At 32.4% G+C, this 23,134-nt stretch overlaps 1 protein-coding gene across 5 annotated transcripts in view; it reads right to left on the bottom strand.

Moving 5' to 3' along the window:
* CEP112 (centrosomal protein 112) overlaps positions 1-23,134 on the bottom strand; it is a 359,225-nt gene that overhangs the window by 216,200 nt on the left and 119,891 nt on the right. For all 5 annotated transcript variants that reach the window (XM_045526957.1, XM_045526958.1, XM_045526956.1 and 2 more), the window contains 2 exons: positions 17,749-17,884; positions 3,788-3,895 (listed from right to left, as the gene is read on the bottom strand). In XM_045526957.1, coding sequence (XP_045382913.1) covers positions 3,788-3,895; positions 17,749-17,884 — 244 coding nt within the window. The remainder of the gene's footprint in view (positions 1-3,787; positions 3,896-17,748; positions 17,885-23,134) is intronic.

The raw sequence follows: 23,134 nt of genomic DNA, 5'->3' as shown, positions 1-23,134 counted from the left end.
TCAAGCACTGAAATCACTTGGCTACAGGTGGCTATAAATTTGTCACCCACATGGTTATCATCAAAATGAAAATATAATTTTAAAACTCTCAAAGAGACCTCTTCAACTTCTCATACTCACCCTATATGACAATAACTTCTGATCAGTATTCATGTTACATAAAGAGTTTTAAACTTGGTTATCCTTTCTCCCCTATTTATTCACCAGTTTACTTAGAGGAACTGATATTTTTCTTATTTTTATTAGTGCTTCTAATATGGCTTTTAATCCCAAAATTACCTAAATTGTATTAATACTCTGTAACTATAACATAACAAAAAGCAACACTCCTTGCCCTTCCTTAATATTCTTATTTATATTTGATTAATTATTATCTACCTCTGCTTCCCTCTTGGCCCCTTACTCCCTAATCCCGGGCTCCATCTCTTGGTATTAATACAGTTTCTAAAACTAGTTTCTCAAGCCACCTCACTTCCATTACTACAGTTGTGGAAAAAATCCTCCATGGCTTTTTAGATTAAGTGTATTTCAGTAGAAATACATACATACATTTAAGTTGACGTGTCAAAATGACTTTCAGTTGCCATCACATATTAATCAGAAATTAGCTACTTCATCTTACATTATACCACTTTTAAAAAATAATTTGATAAATTAACTCCATTGCACTGGCTTTTGGAGTTAGAAAGGTAAAGTTATCCACATTTGGGTACCTTTGAAAATAATCTGCTAATGCTCTATCTTCCATGTCTTCTCTTCCCTTTTAGGCTTTTCAGCTATTAGTTATTGTTATGTTGTACATAAATTGTTTAAATTTATTTTGTATTTCATTAATGTAAACATATTATCCACTTAAAATGCTACAGAATATAACATAAATGTTCCATAATATTTATTCCATTCTGTTGTTTCTTAGTATTCACAACATTAATGTTTTAATTATCTAAGTAATGTATGATACATGTTCATTCTAAAATTTCAAATAAAAGTTTATTTACAGCATACAATGAAAGTCTCATTCATCATAACCCTAACCCATAATTCCATATACATGTAAAATCATACAGAATTTTTGTACTGAATTTACATATCTATGATACAGACATATATGTTTTAATTTTACATAAAGGGGGTCATTATATACAAAGTGTTCTAACATGTGCATTATTCCCTTAACAATATGTCTTAGAAACCTACATACATTGGAACCTACAGATTTATATCAATCTTTTTAATAAGTACATAGTATGCCACAGTATAGATTTAGCATAATTTATTTAATCATTCACTTTATGGTTTTTCATTACTCCAAATAATCCTCCACAAACACATGTGAACATACATCTTTTTGCACATACGTAAATATTTCTATAGGATAGGGTCTAAGAAATAAATTTTTTGGATTAAAAACATATGAATTAAAATTTAAAAACAATAGAACATATATATTCTACATAGTATGTATACACAAAGTATATATATTTTTGGTTTAACTTGCTTACCTTTTTCTAGTTTCCTAGGGTATAAACTTATTAAATCATTGATTTGAGAACTTTCTCCTTTCCTAATATAAGCACATAATGCTATAAATTTCCCCAAACAATTGCTTTTTCTACATTCCATGAGTTTTTATTTTATGTTTTTATTTTCATTCACTTCAAATATTTTGTTATTTCAATGTGGTATGTAACCTTCATACTTAAATATATAATAAAGTACTTTTAAAGTAGTACCAACCAAGAGTTATAAAAAATGAATATCTTTTACATGTATAGTTGTTTTATTACTATTAAAAACCTTTTAATGAGAGTGCTTAAATCTTTCTGAAGGTATCAGAGAAACATCATATAGACAGCTTGGAGAAGGGAAAAGAATACCAGATCAATCAGAAATTGAACTCTCCTTAAGACTTTAAGCTATTTGGTTTATGACCTTGAGCAAGTAATTTCACCACCTAGGATTAATAATATAGAGTCATATAAGCCAAAAGTCTTTTAAAAAATAAAACACATACATGTACAACCAACTAAAGGTAATGTCTTCATTGATGATTAAGTTAAGGGCATTGAAATTCCCACCCTCTAATATACAGACAATAGACATCTATTGATCAAAACTCAATTCAACAATGAATTGTACTTCTATTATGAACTCAATCATAGAAACACAATGCAACAGAAGTTGAAAAAAATATAACAAAAAGTTCTCGCTGTCTTGTAAACTGTACATCTTTCTGTATAAAAATAGCTCTATGTGATACACTCACATACAAGAGTTAAGTGTACAAAATAATGAGATGATAAATGCTATAATTTTAGGAAAAGAAAAAGTTGGTATGGGCTAAAAAGGTCACGTAACATTTGATGGAAGAGTTGGAACAGGAGGTAAGCCTTAATAAGGATGGGCATGATTTGTCCAGATTGAATGGAGCAGGACAGTCCAGATAATGAAAACAAAGAAGAACTGATTCTCAAACTTTTTTCTTTATAACCATTTGCCCTTACTCCATCCCTATGAAAGCAACTTACACAAATATTTCTACCAACATTTTAAGATTAAAACAACAACAAAACCACATTCCTATGGACACATGTCAGATAAGACTTCCTTCTCACTAAATTCAAGTGGGTCACTAATTGTTATCAATTGGGGGAAGAAATAAAATTCAGTAATCACAAGGGATTAATTAATTTTTGATTTAGTATCTGCTTAACAGGGGACTAAAATATGATAATAAAAAATTATTCAGGTTTCAGGATTTATGAGATTTAACTATTGTCTTTAGAAAAAATTTTCTTAACCTGAGTGACTAAACTATTATAATTAATGTTTTCCTAAATGTTAAGGAAACAAGGCAAGCAAATTAGGAAAAGTAAAAATTAATAGCCACCTTAAATATTCTGGGAATAAGCAGGAATATATTTTTTAAAAGAAGAAAAATAAACCCTTTCTTATTACTAAGTAAGAGGCAGAGCACTGAGGTCAAAATCTAAACTCATTATGTCCTCAGTGCAAAATCTAAACTCATTATGTCCTAGTCCTAATCTATCTTCCCCCTCATCTACTACAGCTGGAACCTTTCTCCCTATACTCCAGCTAACCGGGTCTTCACCATCATTTGTTTCTTAAACATTGCCAGCTTGCTCTCTTCTCAGGGTCTTTGAACTTGCTGTTCCCTCAGACTGGAATACTATTCCTCCAGGGTCTCACAGATGGCTCCTTCCCAGTTTTTAGGACTCTCAGCACAAATGTCAGGACTTCTCTGACCACCTACCCAATCCCCTTCCCACCCTCAAAGGGCAAAGTCTATAAATGCAGTCTCTTTTCTTCTTCATAAATCACTCTTCAAAATTACTTCATGTTAAATTTTTGCACTGACTGCCCACAAAAACATAAGCTCCATGAGAGAAGGAACCTTGTTCTCTGCATCACTGTTTTCCCCAGTGTCCGTAATAGTACCTGGCACACAGTAGGTATCCAACGCTATTTCTTAAACAAATGAATAAGTCAAACTGTGTTCTGACAGGAAAAGAACTGAGGAATCACAATAAATGTTTCAATTAAACATTCAGGTTAACAAAGTGTCAAAACAGACTTTAGTGAAGCGTTCAAATTCTCCATTTCTGGATTTTATTGAAACAAATATGACTTTAAATATTTCAAATATATTGGGAGTGACATCTCCTAGTAAAATTTTCACTATGCAGATATTTTGTGATATAGAGATGTTTAAAAGATGGATTATATATTAAAAAATTAAATGGCAGCATCAAAATGAAAGACCAACCTGCTGTTCATATCGCTGTTTGATGTCCTCCAGTTGCCATAAAAACTCCTTTGATTGTTTCTCACGAAGGGACTTAGATCTAGTTAAATCTGCTTCCACTTTTTCCATCTACAAAATTTAAAAGTCAAATATTAAATGTGTAAACAAAAAATTGTATTCCATGTTTTTGTAATTTGTCCATTCATTAAAAATGACAGATTTTAAACACCTTACCAATCATAATGATGAATTTAAAGATAATAAAATAAGGAAACAAACATCAATTATTTTAATACATTTTAATAATTTAAGGACAAAAATTAAAATTGGCATATAACTGACTAAATTCTAATATTGTACCATCAATGTAGTAGAAATATAATTTTGGACATTCAAATATTTATTCAATAAGATTTTATTAAGCTTTTCGTATGTGCTGAATGAGAGAAAAATTTTCCAGATTCTATTTCTGATAAGAGACTTATATCTAAAATATATAAAGAATTCTTACAGCCCAATTATAAATGGGCAATTAAACTCAATTTTAAAATGTGGAAAGGATCTGAATAGATATTTCTCCAAAAAAGATACATAAATATCCAAGAACCATAGGAAAAGATGCTCAACATCACCATCATTAGGCAACTGCAAATTAAAACAAGAATGACATACTACTTCAAGCCCCCTAGAACAGCTATAATCAAAAAGACAAATAATAACAAGTATTGGTGAAGATGCAGAAATATCAGAACCTTCAACACTGCTAGTGGGACTGTAAAATAGTGTAGACACCCTGGAAGACATTCTGGCAATTCCTCAATAGGGTAAACACAGAGTTCCATATAACCCAGGAATTCCACTCCTAGGTATGAAATGAAAACATATGTCCATACAAAAACTTTATGCAAATGTTCATAGTAGCACTGTTCGTAACAGCCCAAAACAGGAAACTGTCCAAATGTCCATCAGTTGATGAATGGGTAAACGAAATGTCATATATTCATACAGTGGAATATTAGCCATAAAAAGGAATGAAGTACTAATACATGTTACAACATGCAGAGCTCTTAGCAGATACTCTTTTATATGCACCAGGAAAGAGATACTCTCACAAACAATAATGAAAACACTTTCCATGTCAATAACATGAAAATGGCACCTTTATTCAAAGTAAGACAGTAATTCATTTGTCTTTCTATGCCTGTACATTTGGGTATAATTTAGGAAAATATTTTTTTCAGAGGCAATTGTCAGTTAATGTGATATCCATTCTATCATGGCTACTTGATACCAGTTAGTATTCTGTCTCACTGGTGTGTTGAGTTATTTCTCCTTTTTAACTTGTATACAATGTCTTCTTTCAGGTTACCTTTTGGTAAGAATCAATATTAATTAAAACATGAATATTAGAGGAAATGAAATATGTTTAGATTTTTCCATACTGTGTATGTGTATGCGTGTGTGTGTGTGTGTGTGTGTGTGTATATATATATTAGAAGGTGGACAATCCATACTTTATTCATTTGACACCAAAACAGGGTTGCTTTTAGTCTCTATTTTTTTCATCTTCATATGGATTTTGTTGTTTTTTTTTTATTTTAGCATATTATGGGGGTACAAAAGTTTAGGTTACGTATAGCAACCCCCCGGCCCAGCCCTGAGTCAGAGCTTCAGGCATGTCCATCCCCTAGACGGTGCACATCACACTCATTATGTATGTATACACCCAGCCCCTCCACTCTCCCACATCTGACACCTGATTAATGTTATGCTGTTAGGTGATGATCAGTGAAACCAATTTGATGGTGAGTATATGAGGTACTTATTTTTCCATTCTTGGGATACTTCACTTAGTAGAATGGGTTCCAGCTCTATCAAGGGAAATATAAGAGGTGCTATATCCCCATTATTTCTTATAGCTGAGTAGTATTCCATGGTATACATATACCACATTTTACTAATCCACTCATGTATTGATGGGCACTTGGGTTGTTTCCACATCTTTGCAATTATAAATTGTGCTGCTATAAACATTCGGGGGGAGATGTCTTTGTTATAGAATGTCTTTTGCTCTTTTTTTATTCTTGTTTTGTATTGCTTTTCTCTTCTTACAGAAATATTTTGTGTAACAACCAGTAGAGTTATAGGCCATCTTTTTCCATTTGGAAACTGCTGCAGATAGCAGACAATGGGATTTTGAATTAAAAAATAAAAGCTTTGAGTTTGTTTTAGAAAGAGAATTGCTGCTTCAAAAATGAGGCCCATGAGACAAAGTGGAACAGACTTAAACTTCTAAAAAAAATTGCTTCACACTATTTCTTTCATTTTGAAGAACATTTTATCTCATTTAACATTGTTTAAATAATAACCTAATCTATACTCCAGTGGTGAAATCCATTATAAGTGTTAACTGTCAGCAATTAGTTGTGCAAGATGTACATATTTTCACATGAAAATGCATTACTGTTAGAATTATTTCTACATATATATATTTTTTAAAGAAATATTGTGCTATATCAAGTGGTAATGGCATAAGAGCAGACACACTGACCAATGGAACAAGGCAGAGAGTCCAGAACTAAACCCATGCAACTGATTTTTGATAAAGGTGCCAAGATTACACAATAAAGAAAGGATAGTCTCTTCAATAAATGGTATTGGGAAAACGGACTATCCACAAACAAAAGAATGAAATTGGATTCTTACACCATACACAAAAATCAACTCAAAATGAATCAAAGACATAAGTTTAAGACTTGAAACTATAGAACTACTAGAAGAAAACAAGGTAAAAGCCTCTTGATGTTGGTCTTGGCAAAGATTTCTTACATAAAACAATAAAAACACAGGCAACAAAAGCAAAAATAGACAAATGGGATTACATCAAACCAGAAGTTTCTTCACAGCAAATTAAACAATCAATATAGTGAATAAAAAACCTATAAAATAAAATATTTGCAAACCATACACCTGATAAGGGGTTAATATCTAAAATATATAAGGAACTCAAACAACTCAAGAGTAAGGAAACATATCCACTGATGACTTAAAAATAGGATCAAGGATGGAATACCTGGCTATTTAGTATTTTTAAGACAGATCTAAATATGAAATTGATTTTCGGTTCTTTTTAACTTCAGCACAGTCAAAATATTAAGAATAATAAATTTTTAAGTGTTTAAAGTATTAAACATTTAAATATTTAAAATAAAAATTAAGTGCTTTATGTACTCAAAGTTGGTAAAAATAGAATATCTTCTATGTGAAAGTAAAATTATCTTCTGTAATCAAAATAGACAATAATTTAATTTAAAACACATGAAAAGGCTTTTTATACCTAAACATTAAGAAAAACTGAAAGCCAATAACAATTGATATTATAAGAAAATGAAATACATGTTATTTTAGATTATACTAACCGAAAATGCCAGACCCCACTCCATTCTCTTTCCACAATTTAACAAAACTTCAAAAACAAGTCTTAAAATACTTGAAGTTTGTATAAAAATACAGGGTTCTCAGTTGCCATAGATGCAAAAGATTCTGCTTCCTCATACATCATTCCATATTCTATTCAACTTCAAGTAAAAAAAATAAAAATAAAAAGCAAACTCCTTTATTGTGTAACTCAGGCTTCAAGAAAACCTAAGAGTAAAACTTGGTGGGCAAATAAGATGCAGAAGAAAAGGGCTTGAGTGCATTTCTGTGATTGTTTAGTGTTTAAAGAAACAAGAAGGGTAATGAAGGATATTGTTAGATCTTCCTGATATGGTGCCTCAGGCATAACTTTTTGCTACATGTAAGAGAAAACTCAGGTATCCATAGCTTAAACAACACAGGTCCTTATTTTTTTTTTTCCACATATAACAAAAAGTTCAGAAGTAGTCTGCTACATTGGCAGCTCAAGGATGTCAGGGCTAAGGTTGCTGCAATTCAACCTTCCCCTAATGGTTGCAAAATGGCTTCTGCAGCTCTTAACGTCTAGGAAGAAAAGGGTAAAGGGTGAAGGATAAAGGGATAAGGGTAAAGGGTACATACAAGCTGAGTTGAGTCCACTTTTCAGGGGCTTTCCTACAAGTTCCTACCAATAGCAAATTAGTTATCCTGTTTGCATCTCATTTGCTAGAACTACATTAAATATCCAGCTGCATCTGCAAAGTAAGAATCTGTACTTTTAAAACTGTATCTCATGTTGCCCTAAATGAAATCAAGGCTCTGTTATTAAGAAAGTAGAGAAGTATATTAGGTGAACATCTGGCAGTCTCCGTTAAATACAGTCATAATAAGTTATTGCTCCTTAGTGTTGTTATAGTCTAAGTAATTTGACATATACAATTCATATAATACAATTACACAATTATATACAAATAATTAAAAATATATTTTGTTGTATTAAATACATCTTTATATAGACTACAAGAAATAATCCTTAAAATATTTTCTGGTATGTATATTCAGATAGATACACACATACATAGATAGAAATAGATAGGCAGCCTGGCAGATAGTTATAAATGGCAGAAAGACAGATAAACATTTATTTCTGTGCTTGGCTAAAGACCCAATAGGAACTAATGTACTCAAAAAGGAAAATCAATTAACATATTATTATAACTGATTATATCTGTAATTCATTTGTGAGAAAATAATTAATATAGGAAAGATAATATATCTTATATATATGTTAGTGTGGTGAAAGACTGGTATGAAATGGAAGAGATATGAAATGTAGAAATATTTCTAGAAATATAACTACATTATAATTTTCTAATACCATAAGAGAGTATACCTAAATTAAACAAAATAATAGGCTTAATATATTCACTAATGAATTGCATATTCTTCCCTAATCAGGCCATTGTCCTATATTTCATTACTCCATTTGACAATTTTCAGAATTTTTGACTTTTATATTTCTTTCTTAATATAGGAAATGGAATGAAATTAAATGGATTACTATTAATGGTATTTTTATGAGTATCATTATTGCAGAATATCACCAATATTTTGGAACCACACTTAAAGAAATTACAACACTTTCACATACATTAAAATAAGTATTTTTAACATTTTTTAAAAATTCTATTGAAATATAATATAAAGAAAAATGAATATAGATGAATTTTCTCAAACTGAACGCCTCCATGTAACTAGCACCAAGGTCAATAAAGGTACCACAGAAGTCATTACCTCTCCACCTAAGAATAACTTGCATTGAATGATTTTGCTTGGTTTTCTTCCTAATGTAAAGGGAATGATATGATACAAACTCTGTGATCTTTGTGGCTAGTTCCTTTCAACACTGCATCTGTTAAGATTGAAACATGTTGTTAGGTAGAGTTGTAGTCTCCATTCTAATTGTTGTATAGTGTTCCATTGTATGAATATACCACAATTTACATACCTATGTTACCGCTGATGGATTTGGGTAGTTTCCAGGTTTTTACTATTATAAATAATGCTGCTATTAATATTCTAGTATATGTCTTTTTATTATGTATAAATGCATTTCTGTAGGGCATACACTTAGATGTGGAATAGCTGGGCATAGGGTATGCATGTATTTAGTTTTAATATCATGTATCTAATGACTGTAAAGAAAAAAGGAATAGAATTTAAAGCCAGATATTTTATCAGCAAATATCATTTAATGACAATGTATTTTCAAGAGGAGAAAGATAAACTAGAAAATTCAAGTGGTTTGTGGAAGCCCCAGGAGAAACTAGCTAACTGACATTCATGCAGCTGGTTTACAAGATGAAAAAGTTTCACTTTACAATTGCCACCAATACATCAAAGAATATAGTTGTCTTTTTCAGCAATTTATTTGTTTCACAGAGAATAGGTAATATAGCACAGTATTTCTTTAAAAAACATGATGGCATATGTAGAAATAATTCTAACAGTAATGCATTTTCACATGAAAATATGTACATTTTACACAACTAATTGCTGACAGTTAACACTTATAATGGATTTCACCACTGGAGTATAGATTAGGTTATTATTTAAACAATGTTAAATGAGACAAAATGTTCTTCAAAATGAAAGAAATAGTGTGAAGCAATTTTTTTTAGAAGTTTAAGTCTGTTCCACTTTGTCTCATGGGCCTCATTTTTGAAGCAGCAATTCTCTTTCTAAAACAAACTCAAAGCTTTTATTTTTTCAATTCAAAATCCCATTGTCTGCTATCTGCAGCAATTTCCAAATGGAAAAAGATGGCCTATAACTCTGCTGGTTGTTACACAAAATATTTCTGTAAGAAGAGAAAAGCTGTACAAAACAAGAACAAAAAAGGAAGACTGTTAAAAAATATAGACTATGGAAAAATCCAAATACATTATGATAGTCCAAATAATGAATCTGCTGGTAGATTTTCTTTTAGAATTTGAGCTGTATCAGATTCACACTTTTCAATCACCTGACAATCTGGAATAGAAGACTTCTAATTTACCATGTTTTGACATATATGTTTTAATATTTTGACATTTATTCAAATTTGCCATATAAGATTTATTTGACTGATTTGTGAGTGAGCCTAGCTACAAGGATTCCATTATGAATGGGTCCCTTATTACTACACTCACACCAAGGGTGCTTTCTTTATTTCAGAAACCAAATTGCACTTGGCAAAAGTATGTGTACTTGAAACCACCAATAAACATTTCTTCAACAGAAGACGACCAAAAGAATTTCCTGCTCATTGTGTGCAACCACTGTTAGTTTTCAAGGAGTCTGATTCTACCACCACTAGACAGCTCAGGCCTGGTGAGGGGCTGCTCACAAAGACAGGACACAGGAATAGGGTATATGGGGGAAACAGAGGGATCCCAGAGGCGTGTGGCAAACTGGTCCTTCACTGGATCATTTAACCAGTCCACTAGAGATGTAGCACCAAGAAGGTGGAGACACTGGAACTGTTAAGGTTATGAAGAGAGAGAGTCAAATAGGCCTGACAGAATTGGTGAAGAAAGATAGAAGACAGACCATGAGACAGGCAGAGAATAGAACAGAAATGATATGAGGAGTGCACCAACTGAAAGGACAGTTACAGAACCAATTCCATAAATACTATCTTTCATCCCTGGCTATCCTTATTAGGTAGTAGTATCATTTTGTGGCTGGGTAGGGTTCTTAATAGAATATAATGGTTTCTGAGATTACATTATATTCAAGGCTTTTAGTTTTGCCACACAAACAGTAGATTCCTTTTTTAACTTAAAAAAAAATTAATCATTTCTAGATTATCTCCAATTTTTGATAAATATTTTCTAATTTTCACTATCAATAAATAACATCACAATAAACATCTTTGAGCACACATCTTACACACTTTATATTTCTGAAAAATAACTTCTTAGAACCAACTGGTAAGTGATAAAGAAAAGTGTTAAAGCAATCCTCCAGAAAGGTTATACAACATCACACTCCCATCAGAAATGTATGTTACTACCTGTTTCCTCAGGCCTTCATGAATTGCTATCTATGTGTTAGTTGGAAAACAGCTCATTGCCGTTTTATCTTTTAAAAATTTACTAATGTAAATAATCATTTCTTATTGTCAATTTCCACAAAAAATGACATTGAGATTTTGACAGGGACTACATTGAATTTATAGGTCAATTTGGGGAGAGTTGCCATTTTGATGATACTGAGTTTTCCAATCCATAAACAAAGACTAGCTCTACACTTACTTAGATCTTTTTAAATTTCTCTCAGCAATATTTTGTTGTTTTCAACACTTAAGTCTTCAACTTCTATCATTAGTTTCATTGTGAATATTTTATTCTTTTTGATGCTATTGTGAATTAAACTGTTCTCTCAATTTCATTTTCAGATATTTCATTGCTAGTATACAGACGTGTGACTGATTTTTATACATTGCTCTTGTATCCTGTAAACTTGTTTAAATCATTTATTAGTTCTAATATTCCTTTTATAGATTTTGTGAGATTTTTACCATATAGGATCATAACATCTGAAGCATTTGTACTTCTTTCTTTCCAATCTGTGTACCTAATTATTATTATTATTTTGCCTTGGTGCACTGGCTAAAACCTCCAATACAATGTTGAACAGAAGTAGCCAAAGTAGACATCTTTGCCTTGTTCTTAGGAGGAAAAGCATTAAATCTTCCAACATTAATTGTATTAGCTGTGGAGTTTTCATAGATGTCCTTTAGTAGGTTGAGCAAATTTGTTTCTAGTCCTAATTTGCCAAGAATTTTTTAAAAATCATAAATGGTGTTGGACTTTTTCAAATGTTTTATCTGTCTTTATTGAGATGATCATGTGATTTTGTCCCTTATTCTATTTAATATACTGTATAACATTCCTTGATTTCCAAATGTTAAAATAACCTTGGATTCCTGGGATAAATCCCACTTGGTTGTAGCATATAATCATTTTTACATGTTCCTGGATTCAGATTACTAAAATATCATTAAGAGTTGTTGCACCTATGTTCATGACAGATATTAATCTGTAGTTTTCTTGTAATATCTTTCTCTGGGCTTTGACATCAGAGTAATACTGGCTTCACAGAATGAAGTGGGAAGTGTTCCTTCTTCCTCAATTTTCTGAAAAAGTTTTCAAAGAAGTAAAATTATTTTTTTCTTCAAATATTTGATGTAATTCACCAGTGAAGCCATCTGGTCCTGGGCTTTTCTTTGTGGGAAGGTTTTTAATTAGCAATTAAATTTCTTATTATAGTTCAATTCATATTTTGTCTCTTCTTGAGACAGTTTTGGTAATTTGCATCTTTCTCGGAATTTGTCCATTTCATTAAAGTTGTATAATTTGTTGGTATAAACATTTTAGTAATATCATTTTATAGTCCTTTCATTTTGCATAGGATCAATAGTGGTGTCTTCTCTTCTTTCACTAACTTTATTAATTTGTATCTCCTCACTTTTACGATTTGTTGGTTTGGTCAGTCAAGCTAAAGTTTGTCAATTTTGTTGATTTTTTTTCAAAGAACCAATTTTGGGCTTCACTGATTTGCTCTATTTTTCTGTATCCATACTTTTACCTTCTTCTCTAATCTTTATTATTTCCTTTCTTCTGCTTGCTTAGACAGAAGCTTGCTTTGTTTTTCTGTTTTCTTAAGATGAAGTTTAGGCTACTGATTTGGGAACTTCCGTTTGGGATATAGGTGTTTAAAGCTATAAATTTTTCTCCAATCACTGCTTTAGCTGAATTCCGTAAATTTTGATATGCCATATTTTTTTAATTAGTTCAAAATATTTTATAATTTCCCTTATGATACCTTCTTCGACTCATGAGTAATTTAGAAGTGTATAATTTAATCTCCAAATATGTGAGGATTTCCCAGATTTCCTTTTGTTGTTTATTTCTAATTTATTATTGTTGAGGTCAAAGAACATACTTTAAATTTTAATCCTTTTAAATTTAAGACTTGTCTTGTGGCCAAGCATATGGTCTACCCTGGATAATGTTCCATGAGTGCCTGCAGTCATTGGGTGCGGTGATTTAAATCACCACTCAAGGCTCAGACTCACCCCCGAGTGGCACAAGTACAAACAGACCCAAAGCAGCACAGCAAAGGCTTTGAAACTTAACTAAAACTGGAATCCACCCACAGAAGATGAGACAGGCCTTTTTCTCTGAAATGAATTGGGTTGATAGTCTGCTAAAACAAAAAACTCAACAGTATCTAGAGAATTATAACGGGACTCAGAGCTTACAAAACATTCAGTATATACTCTTTTGTGTTCACATTCTTTCATTTCATTTCACATCTCATTCTTTCAGGATTTTGAGATGCATCCATGTTGTTGTGGGTGCCAATAGTTCATTCCTTTTCATTGCTGAGTGGTATTCCATTGTATATACCACATTTTGTTAATCCTTTCACCGTCTGAGGAACATTTTGGTTGCATAAGTTTTGAACTTTTATGAACAAACCTGCTGTAAATATTTGTGTACAAGTCTTTGTCTGGACATGTCTTTATTTCTCTTGATTAAATACGAAGGAACTGTAGACTGACTCACGGTCATTGTATTAATATATTAGTATTTTAAGAAAACTGGCAGCTTTCCAAGGTAGCTGTACTATTTTTCACACCCACCAGCAGAGCATAAAAGAGTTCCAACTGCACCACATCTTTGCCAACACTTGGTATTGTCAATCAATCTTTATCATTTTAACCATTCTAGTGAACATTTATGGCATCTCATTTTGGTTTTTAATTTGCATTTCCCTGATAAATGATGATAATGTTGAGCATCTTTTCATGTGCTCATTAGTCATTTGTATATCTTCTTATGTGAAGTACCCAATCAAGTCTTTTGCCTATTTTTAATTGGGATGTTTGTCTTATTACTGAGTTGTAAAATTTATTTCTATTTTAAATACAAGTTTTTTGAAATATGTGTATTATGAATCTTTTCTTTTCTCCCATTCTCTGGCTTGACTTATTTCCTTTTGTTATTTTTTAATTGTGTCTTTTAAAGAACAAAACTTTTTAATGAAGTCTAATGTAGCAATTTTAATTGAAATTTAATATCTAGTTTTACTGCACTGTGGTGAAAAATATGTGTTCTCTGACATGGTAAGTTTTAGAAATACATTTAGAGTCTCAATGGTCTACTGAGTTTCATAACTGTTTTAAGAGAATGTTGTCTCTAAATGATAGAAAGTAGAAATATAGCTGTTATATAAACTTTTATTTAGACCTCCTGTTTGGTTTTTGCCCCTCTGATCCATCAAAGATGAAGAAAAATATATTAAAGCCTCCCATGACTATCTATGTCAATCTCTCCATGTATTCCTAATAGCTTTTTTATCTTTGGATTGAGTTCCCTTGCCTGTAGCATGCAAAAATGTATACCTTTGTCCAGTTTAATGATTTGTATTGATTCTCATTTGTATGGTAGTGTTACATTCCTACTTTCTTTTGTCTGAATATGTGACATATTTCCATCATCTCTTAAATGTAATTTTTGTGTAACTTTTTATTTTATTTGTATCTTTTATAAACAGCATATTCATGGATTTAAGCCTGCTAATCAATACTTCCTTTGACTAGAAAAATTTAACTTATTAATTTTATTATTACAATGATATACTCTGTCTTATTTTGGACATTTTGTTTTGTTTCTGCTTCTGTTCCTTCAGTAGCCTCTCCTCTCAAGTTTTGTTTTTCTCTTCTCAAGGTTTTTATAAGGATATATGTCTTATTAATTTTATTAATGCCTATGTTTATATATTTCAAAATAATTTCAACCTATATTTCCCTAACTTTAAGAATCTCGTGAGTCTTATGTATTCATGACAAAGTTTTAGCATAATATGCTCCTCCTACCCTCTCACTATCTACCTACTTCTTGATCTTTGTTAATGTCATCTAGGGATTTGGATTCAAGTTGTTATTAAATTTGTATTTTCTCCTTTATAAACTTTTTTAATCAAAAAACAATATTAGCATTCTATTTTATAACCAGATTTGTAAAAAATTATTTAAATTTTTTTCTACTTCTTTGGGTTCCAGTATTCTCTACTCATTCTTTTTACATGATGGTTTCCTCATGTGTTGGAAGTATTGTGCTTCACTTCTGGATTGGTTGATGTGTTCGTATATTTCTTTCAAAAAAGTAACAAGTGGCATATGCTATGTGAGTTTTTATATATAGAAAAATATTTCTTTATTGATTTTGCACCCTCCTTGGTTGTATATAAAATTGAGCCACAATTTTTTTCTTTCTAAACTATAACGCATTATTCCATCATTTTTCTAATTTCTTTGCCAGTGTCATCCTGCCTAGAAACTTGCAGAATAATCATTTTTATTCTCAAGGTTTAATTCTTTTCCCAGAATGTATTCATATTTCATTGCATTAGTTTTACTTGATACGTGGCCTATCATAAAGGTATTACTTTTCTGAATTTTTTTTTCTGAATTCTACAGGAGATTATTTTCAGAAGTGCACTTGTATCTTGTGAGAGTAAAATGCAGAAGGCTTTTCCTTATTCTGCAGAATGCTTTCACAGGTCCCATGTTGTCTGCTTGCTTTTTCTCCTTATCCTTGAATTCTCTGATCTCTTAATGTTACATCATCAGCCCCAACAAGTGCAGTTATTGAGCCAAAAGTGTCAGCTATGGCCTTAGCACTTCCAAATGTCTAATTTTGAGCTTCAGGTTCTTAACAGTATACTTGAAAATTCTTGCCTGGGGCTTCCTCCTTCAATATGTTCTCTATTCCTTTAATTTTAAGCCTATCCGAGAGCTTCCTATGCAGCGCCATTGAGTATTTGGACCAGAAATACATCTTAGGGCCTGAACTCTGATCACATCAGGGAGCTAGGAAGAGGTGCACAGCCTCCTATCCTAGCAGGGACTGAAAGTCTCTGCTTTCCAGTACAGATTCTCAGCAGGAATCTAGCTTTTGCCTCAGGCAGGATATGGCAAACATGGGAAAGAATGGGATCTCAGGGCCCAAATACACAAATCAGTATGAGTGGAAATCAGAATTGAGAAAATAACAGCACAAATAAACACAGTTCTAAACTATTAATATAAACTCTACAGGGCTCAGCCAACTCCAACACGAAACCTTCCTTATGGACAGCCGTTTCTACCACCAAGTATGTGCTTGGGACTTCTAAGGAAAATAACTACAGCGGAAAACAAAATCACAAACAAGTACTGTAATATTCTTTATAAGTAGGAAAAACTGAAAGTAAATTCAATATGCCTGAATAGGGGAGCTGATAAATAAAATATGACATATTCATATAATGAAATATATTTAGCCTTAAAAGGATTGCACTAAATCAACATGGTTGGAGCACAGATACATAACATTAAATATAAAAGAGGAAATAAGAATAATACATAAAATCTGTTAGTATTTATCTAATTTTTAAAAAACAGAAAAACAAAAATAATTATATATGCCTATAACATATTATATATGCATATATAACACAAATTCATATTAAACATGGACATTATACATGCATATAAAAGTATAAGATAAACTGAATTAATATAGTTGTCCCTCAGTATTCATGGGAGATTTGTTCCAAGACCCAGTTTGGATACCAAACTCCAACAAATGTTCAATTCCCTTATACCAACTGGAATATTTCCATATAACCTACACACATCCTCCTGTATAAATGAAATCACCTCTAGATTACTTGTATTACCTAATACAATGTCTACACGTCACTTCATTCACGTGGATTCAACATAGTAGCTGTATGTGGCAAATTCAAATCTTGCCTTTTGGAACTTTGTCAAATTTTGTTTTCCAGATGTATTCAAAAATATTGGTTAAATCCACAGACAGAGAACTGACAAATATGCAACCCATGGATATGGAGGGCCAACTGTACACACTAAATTAATTATAGTGGTCTTCTCAGAAGTAGAGAGGAGAGAATAGTGTGATTAGAGATCAATAATAAAGTAAACTAAAACTTCCCCTGTAATGTTTTTGTTTTATATAACCATAATGTTAACAATTATTGATTCTTTACAATGGGTATCTGGGAGTTTGTATTAATATAATAGGTCCCTTTATTCTTCTAAAAATTTTTAAATTTTCTTTTATAACCAAAAAAATATATCACTAATCCTGTACAAGAATTGGAGACAGCCTCTGTCCTCCTGAACTTCCAATTGAACAGTTTGTTGTAACTCATCAATAAAACACTATTTATGGAACATGAAGAAACACAGACATGGTTAACTTGAGCTACAGCTCTAAAGAAACAGATCAGTCATGAGTTTTTTCTTGTAGGTTAATCCACCTTCCCAAGGCAAGATACATTCTTGCCATTATTACATTTGTAGAGGGGACTTTTAACTCATTCTGAATCTCTGACCCAATTGTATGGCTAATTTTGATAAAGCTTTTTTAAAAAGTGAAATGTTTCTGTCATATTTAAGATGAGAATGTACCTTCCTATTGAGAGAGTGACTTTCAAAAAGGATGGTGTGGCTGCCTCCCTACCTGCTCTTTCATTTCAGCATAGACTTTCTCTGAGTTCAGTTCCACTTGCCGCTTAAACTCTTCCAGAGCAGCATCTGCCTGCTGGGCCTGCAACCTCTGAACTTCAGTCACACGAGTTAGCTGCTCCTCTTTTTCCCTAGAGAAGTTCAGAAAAGCACCAGAGTTAAAATATAAAAGAACTAGGCTTCAATGAAAGAACAATATTTAACCCTCTCTAAGATAAAATTTAGATTTCAATTTTTTGATCCAAATCCTATAAAACTTCCCTTTTAAAAGATGGTAATAAAATAACTTGTCTCAGAAGAAAAAGCATATAAACATGTAATACACATTCTGATGAAGGAGAAACTACTTTCAAAGATTTCCCTAAAAACAAACTGCATAAAACCATGTGTTTCCATCAACTAATGAATGGACAAACAAAATGTGGTATATCCATACAATGGAATATTATCCAGTCTTAAAAAGGAATGAAGTTCTGATAAATGCTACAACATGGATGAACCTTAAAGACATTAAACTAGGTGAAAGAAGCCAGTCACAAAAGCTCACATACTGTATCATTCTATTTATGTGAAATGTCCAGAATAGGTAAATCCATAGGGACAGAAAGTAGATTAGTTGTTGCTAGGGGCTGGGGGACAGGGGAAGGGAGTGACTGCTAATGGATATGGAATGATGAAAATATTCTGGAATTAGAGGTGATGGTTGCATATCCTTGTGAATATACTAAAACCCATCAAATTTTATACTTTTAAAGGTGGATTTTATGATATGTGAATTATATCTCAAATTTTTTGAAAACCAATATAACAACAGAAAGATGTATGTCTACCAGCAGTTGATCTTCAGAGTGGTCAATGCAATACAGTAACATGATGGCCTAAATTATTTTACTGCCCTCTAGTAAACTTGCCCAAAAGAACTAAAACCATCTTATTTCTTCATATGTCAAACTCAAATTATATAGTCGAAAGGGTCCAACAAAATAAGAATAATATTTGCATGTTCATAGAGGAAAAAAATAAAGGCTTTAGTTTACAAATGTATACAAGTTAATAATAACTAATTCTGAGTTCTGACTAGGTACCAACATTTTTATATGTCTCCTCTTATTCATTCTCACAATAAACCTGTGTAAGGGTGTTATTGTATCCTTACTTATAGAACAAGAAACTGGAGCTTAGAGAATATTTCCAAGGTGACACACCTAGAGTAATAGGTCAAGCCAGGATTCCAGTCCTACCAGTCTGTTTCTACAGTTCCTGCTCTTGGCTACTATGCTGTGCTGCTTTCCTGATTTTCTAGACACCATGGGTAAGATTAACTTGGCTCACTTTCCCTAAATGGGAAAGTTTACACAGATATAAAACATTATCTTATTACCAACTGTAACACTGAAGAATGCTAGGGCAGATAGGGTAATTTAACTCACCCAAATAAAATTTTAGAGAAATATCATTAATGGGGGGAAAAGACTTTTCTATGATGCCACTGTCTTTTAAGAGGTGGGCAAAAAGTAATTTGAGCTTTTTGGAGTCACTCAGATTGAAGTTTTAAAACCCCTCTTAGACAGTCATTTCTAGGCTTTCCAATAAAAACATACATGTAATATAAAGTATCAAAACAACAAATATTCTCCCCCCAAATGGAAAACCTTTCTCAAAGCTTAAGTGGCCAAAAGACTGATAAGAAAAAGTGTCACCTAATTTCCATTTCAGCAAAACACTCCTGTCCCTTTATGAGGCAATGTATATATAGATTAGCCACGTGTTAGGGCATGGCATAACTACAAATAACCAGCTCTTTGTTTACAGGCCAAGAGAACATACCCTGTATCTTTCCTTTATTTTTCATTTTAAGACTTATGTCTATTTTTATCTCTTCATATCTACCCACACATCCATCTACCTGAAGATGACAATAATCGCTTCACCCCCATGAAAAACAAAGCAATTTTTCCACTGAAATCCCTTTTCCTCTATGTGTCTGTTTTACAGACGTGGCCACCATTTTTATGACCTACAGGGTTTAATACTGCCCAAGGTGTGTGATGCCCTGCATGAAAACTAAGCCATTCCAGATCATGATGCATGCCAGATGTGGCTCTCAGTTACTGCATTTTAAAGCAGTGGGGTACAGGCTTCTGGAACTTTTTAAAAGCTTTTATTTAAATTGTCCACTTTAATGAACAGGAACCTGAATGTCTTCTTGTCCACCATTTTTCTTACATGCTGTTACAATGTCTTTAATGTTAACTGGTTGTCAAGTTCTAAGCCCTTAATATTAGCAATGCTTTCTTTGCAACGTAATGTTAATATTAGCTCATAGATGATGGGGGTTAATAACTGGATATCATACTGAATACTGATTCCAGGGGCATCATTACATAAAAGACTGAGCACTCTGATGACTATAGAGAATTTTAATTTGGTCTGGTGCATTTTTACCATTCCTATATTATTCTGCCCAAGAACAGCAAGTCTTGAGTAGTATGTAGGGTTTTCCTGGTACAAACATTGAATAATTTGTCTGAATGTTCAAATATTTAAATACTAAGACAGCATATGGGAACAACATAAAGTCATATAAATGGTACCGGGTACCCATGGTCTAGTCCCGGGTTGGCAAATAGATGTTCTCTGGTGTGATGGTCCCAACTGACCAGAAGGGGCTGCCTGGAGTGCTCTATTGACAGGATTCTGAGAGCAGGCTTAGAAGGAAGGGCTGCTGTGGTTGGTGAGTGGTGGCCTCACTGCAGAGCAAGAGCTGTTTCTCTGCCACTCAGAGGTTACAGTGACTAGTTTATTCTATGTTACCCTTTAACTCTTGAGGCCTTTCACTAAAGGAACTTGGGAAGACTATATCATAATTAGGATTAAAATGTATCAAAAGTTTACCTTTCTTTGGCCAGTTTGTCTATAAATAGAAAAGAAAGTATATTGGACAATATTTGAAAACTTTAAAAGTTTATACATCATATAATTTAAAGTTATGCACCATTAATTAGCCAAAAGAAAATTAGGTAATATATTTTGTAAAAATACATGACCTAGGGCTGAAATATCAACTTTGTTTTATCCATGTTGAAAGTGAGTTGTTTTATATGTTTTGTGCAATAATTCACATGAGCTATTTAAGGTAAACACTTTCAATTTCATAGGACAAATCTTTTCTCTATGTCATTCTTACCTACTAAGTTTCATTCATTTACTTTATAACTAACTTATGACCACATAAATCAAAATCTTAAACTTATTCATCATCAGGTATATATCAAAGACCATTTTAAAATGTTAAACCCTTACACAATAAGGCACATTGCTTTTAATTGATAATTTCTCTCCTTATTTATAAATAGCAAGCATTGTTTTATATTCAACTGCAAGCATGGGGAAATGTCTGAAATCTAGTTTCCAGTCCTGCTATATTGGCTGAGCTAATCTAATAGTAAAGCTAAATATGGAAGAAGACCTCATTTAATGTAAATCATTTCTAGTAAAACCATGATGAACATATTGAGCTTCACTAATATTTAGGCATCTTCTATGTTAATATAAATCAAATCTGTATCTTAAATACAGAGGTGATAATCATTTTAAGAGGGGTCCATTTTAATTTCTACAAGGCAATAAAGTAAAAGTGAAAGCTTGAACCTTTGAAACAAAGGTTTGTTCCCCACTATCACAAGAACAGTGCTAGTGCTCTCTTTACCATGATTCCAAATAGTGCATCCTACCAGAAGGGGAAAAGAAAGGGGACTTTGAAGATTTTTTTTCAGTGGAACTAGTTGTGGGGCCTAGCATAAATGCATCGCTCAAATGCTTTAAAGCTGGGCCTCCATGAAGATAAAAAGGTGGGAAGAAAATTTGCTTTTTAGCTCTGATTATTTATAAAGTGCAGTAAATTTTCCTCATCTGAGTACATAAAGGATAAAGAAAAAAGAAGCTGCATTCTTAAACAACCACAAGCCAGCTCAGATTAAAGGATGTTCTGAAGTACATGATTATTCCAAAAAGGGCAATAAAATGTAGGGGACTAATGGACTATAGTTTAGTATTTCTTGAGCTTTACAAGCTAACATTTATATGCACAGGCCAACCTTAATTTGAAAATCTTCCTGTTGCACATTTCTGTACCAGCACTTTTGATAATGATGGCTGTAATCCAACATATATTTATAAGGCTTCACATTACAGTACACTTCATTTGCTGCCAGCTTGGCATCTCCCCTGGAAACTCCAAGAAAAACAAAACAAAACAAAAAACTTCAAATAAGTCTGAAAAGCAGCTAGAAGAGTCTTCATTCCCTTTCCAGCTGAGCTGGAACACAAGACTTTTAAGCAGCAATATCAACTATATTCATGGCTGCCAATTGATACTTAAATTGATTAAACTGAATCAGTCAAAAACATTGAAAATAATACCTTTCACTAAGCATGATAAACGAATAAACTGTTTTGGCCTCTTCTTCACTTGACTGCTAAGACCAGAAGTCTGCTAAATTCTTGTAAAAAATAATAAACACTGCAGACATCTAAACATTTGAAACTTCCAAAGTCAGAAAGGAAGGCCAGTAAAATGGACATTAGTATTGGTCTTAATATTGAAAGTATGGCAATACTCCCCAAATTGATCCTTATATTCTGCAGAATCAATGCATGCAGGGCCACAAGACAAGGAATGAGGACAGCCTCTAGAACAGGGGTCCTCAATCTATGGTGAATTGTATAATTATTTCATTATATGTTACAATGTAATAATAATAGAAATAAAGTGCATAATAAATGTAATACACTTAAATCATCCTGAAACCATCCTCTGCCCCAGGTCTGTGGAAAAATTGTCTCCCATGAAAATGGTCCCTGGTGTCAAAAAGACTGGGGACCACTTCTCTAGAAGATGGAAAAGGGAAGGAACGATTCTTCCCTAGAGCCTCCTGAAAGGCCCAGTCCTGACAACACCATGACAATTCTGAAGTCTCATTTTGAACTTCTGACCTTCAAAACTGTAAGATAATAAATCTGAATTGTTTTAAGACATTAAGTTGTGGTAATTTGTCACAGCAGCTATAGGAAACTAATACAACTAACAATACTAGTAATAGTATTTATTAAATACAACACATCAAGGGCCATTTATGGTACTTAATATATAATATTTATAACATCCTTAACAATGCTTTGAGAAAAAAATATAGTAGTTGAGGATAGGACAAATTTAAAAGCTAAATTGGGCATAGAAAAAATCCATAGGAATTGTGTTAGAGTCTTCAGGTACTTAAAGTTTTTATGATTGTCCAGTTACTTGACTCCCAATAAATAATATTACCAGGTTTAAAATACAACCTAAAAACACAAATTATCCCTCTAAAAGGGAATATTTA

Source organism: Lemur catta, chromosome 15 (assembly GCF_020740605.2).
Source record: "Lemur catta isolate mLemCat1 chromosome 15, mLemCat1.pri, whole genome shotgun sequence".
In the NCBI taxonomy this organism is placed as follows: domain Eukaryota; kingdom Metazoa; phylum Chordata; class Mammalia; order Primates; family Lemuridae; genus Lemur; species Lemur catta.
The sequence above is the reverse complement of the archived record's forward strand: the minus strand, read 5'-3'. Positions and strand labels throughout refer to the sequence as shown.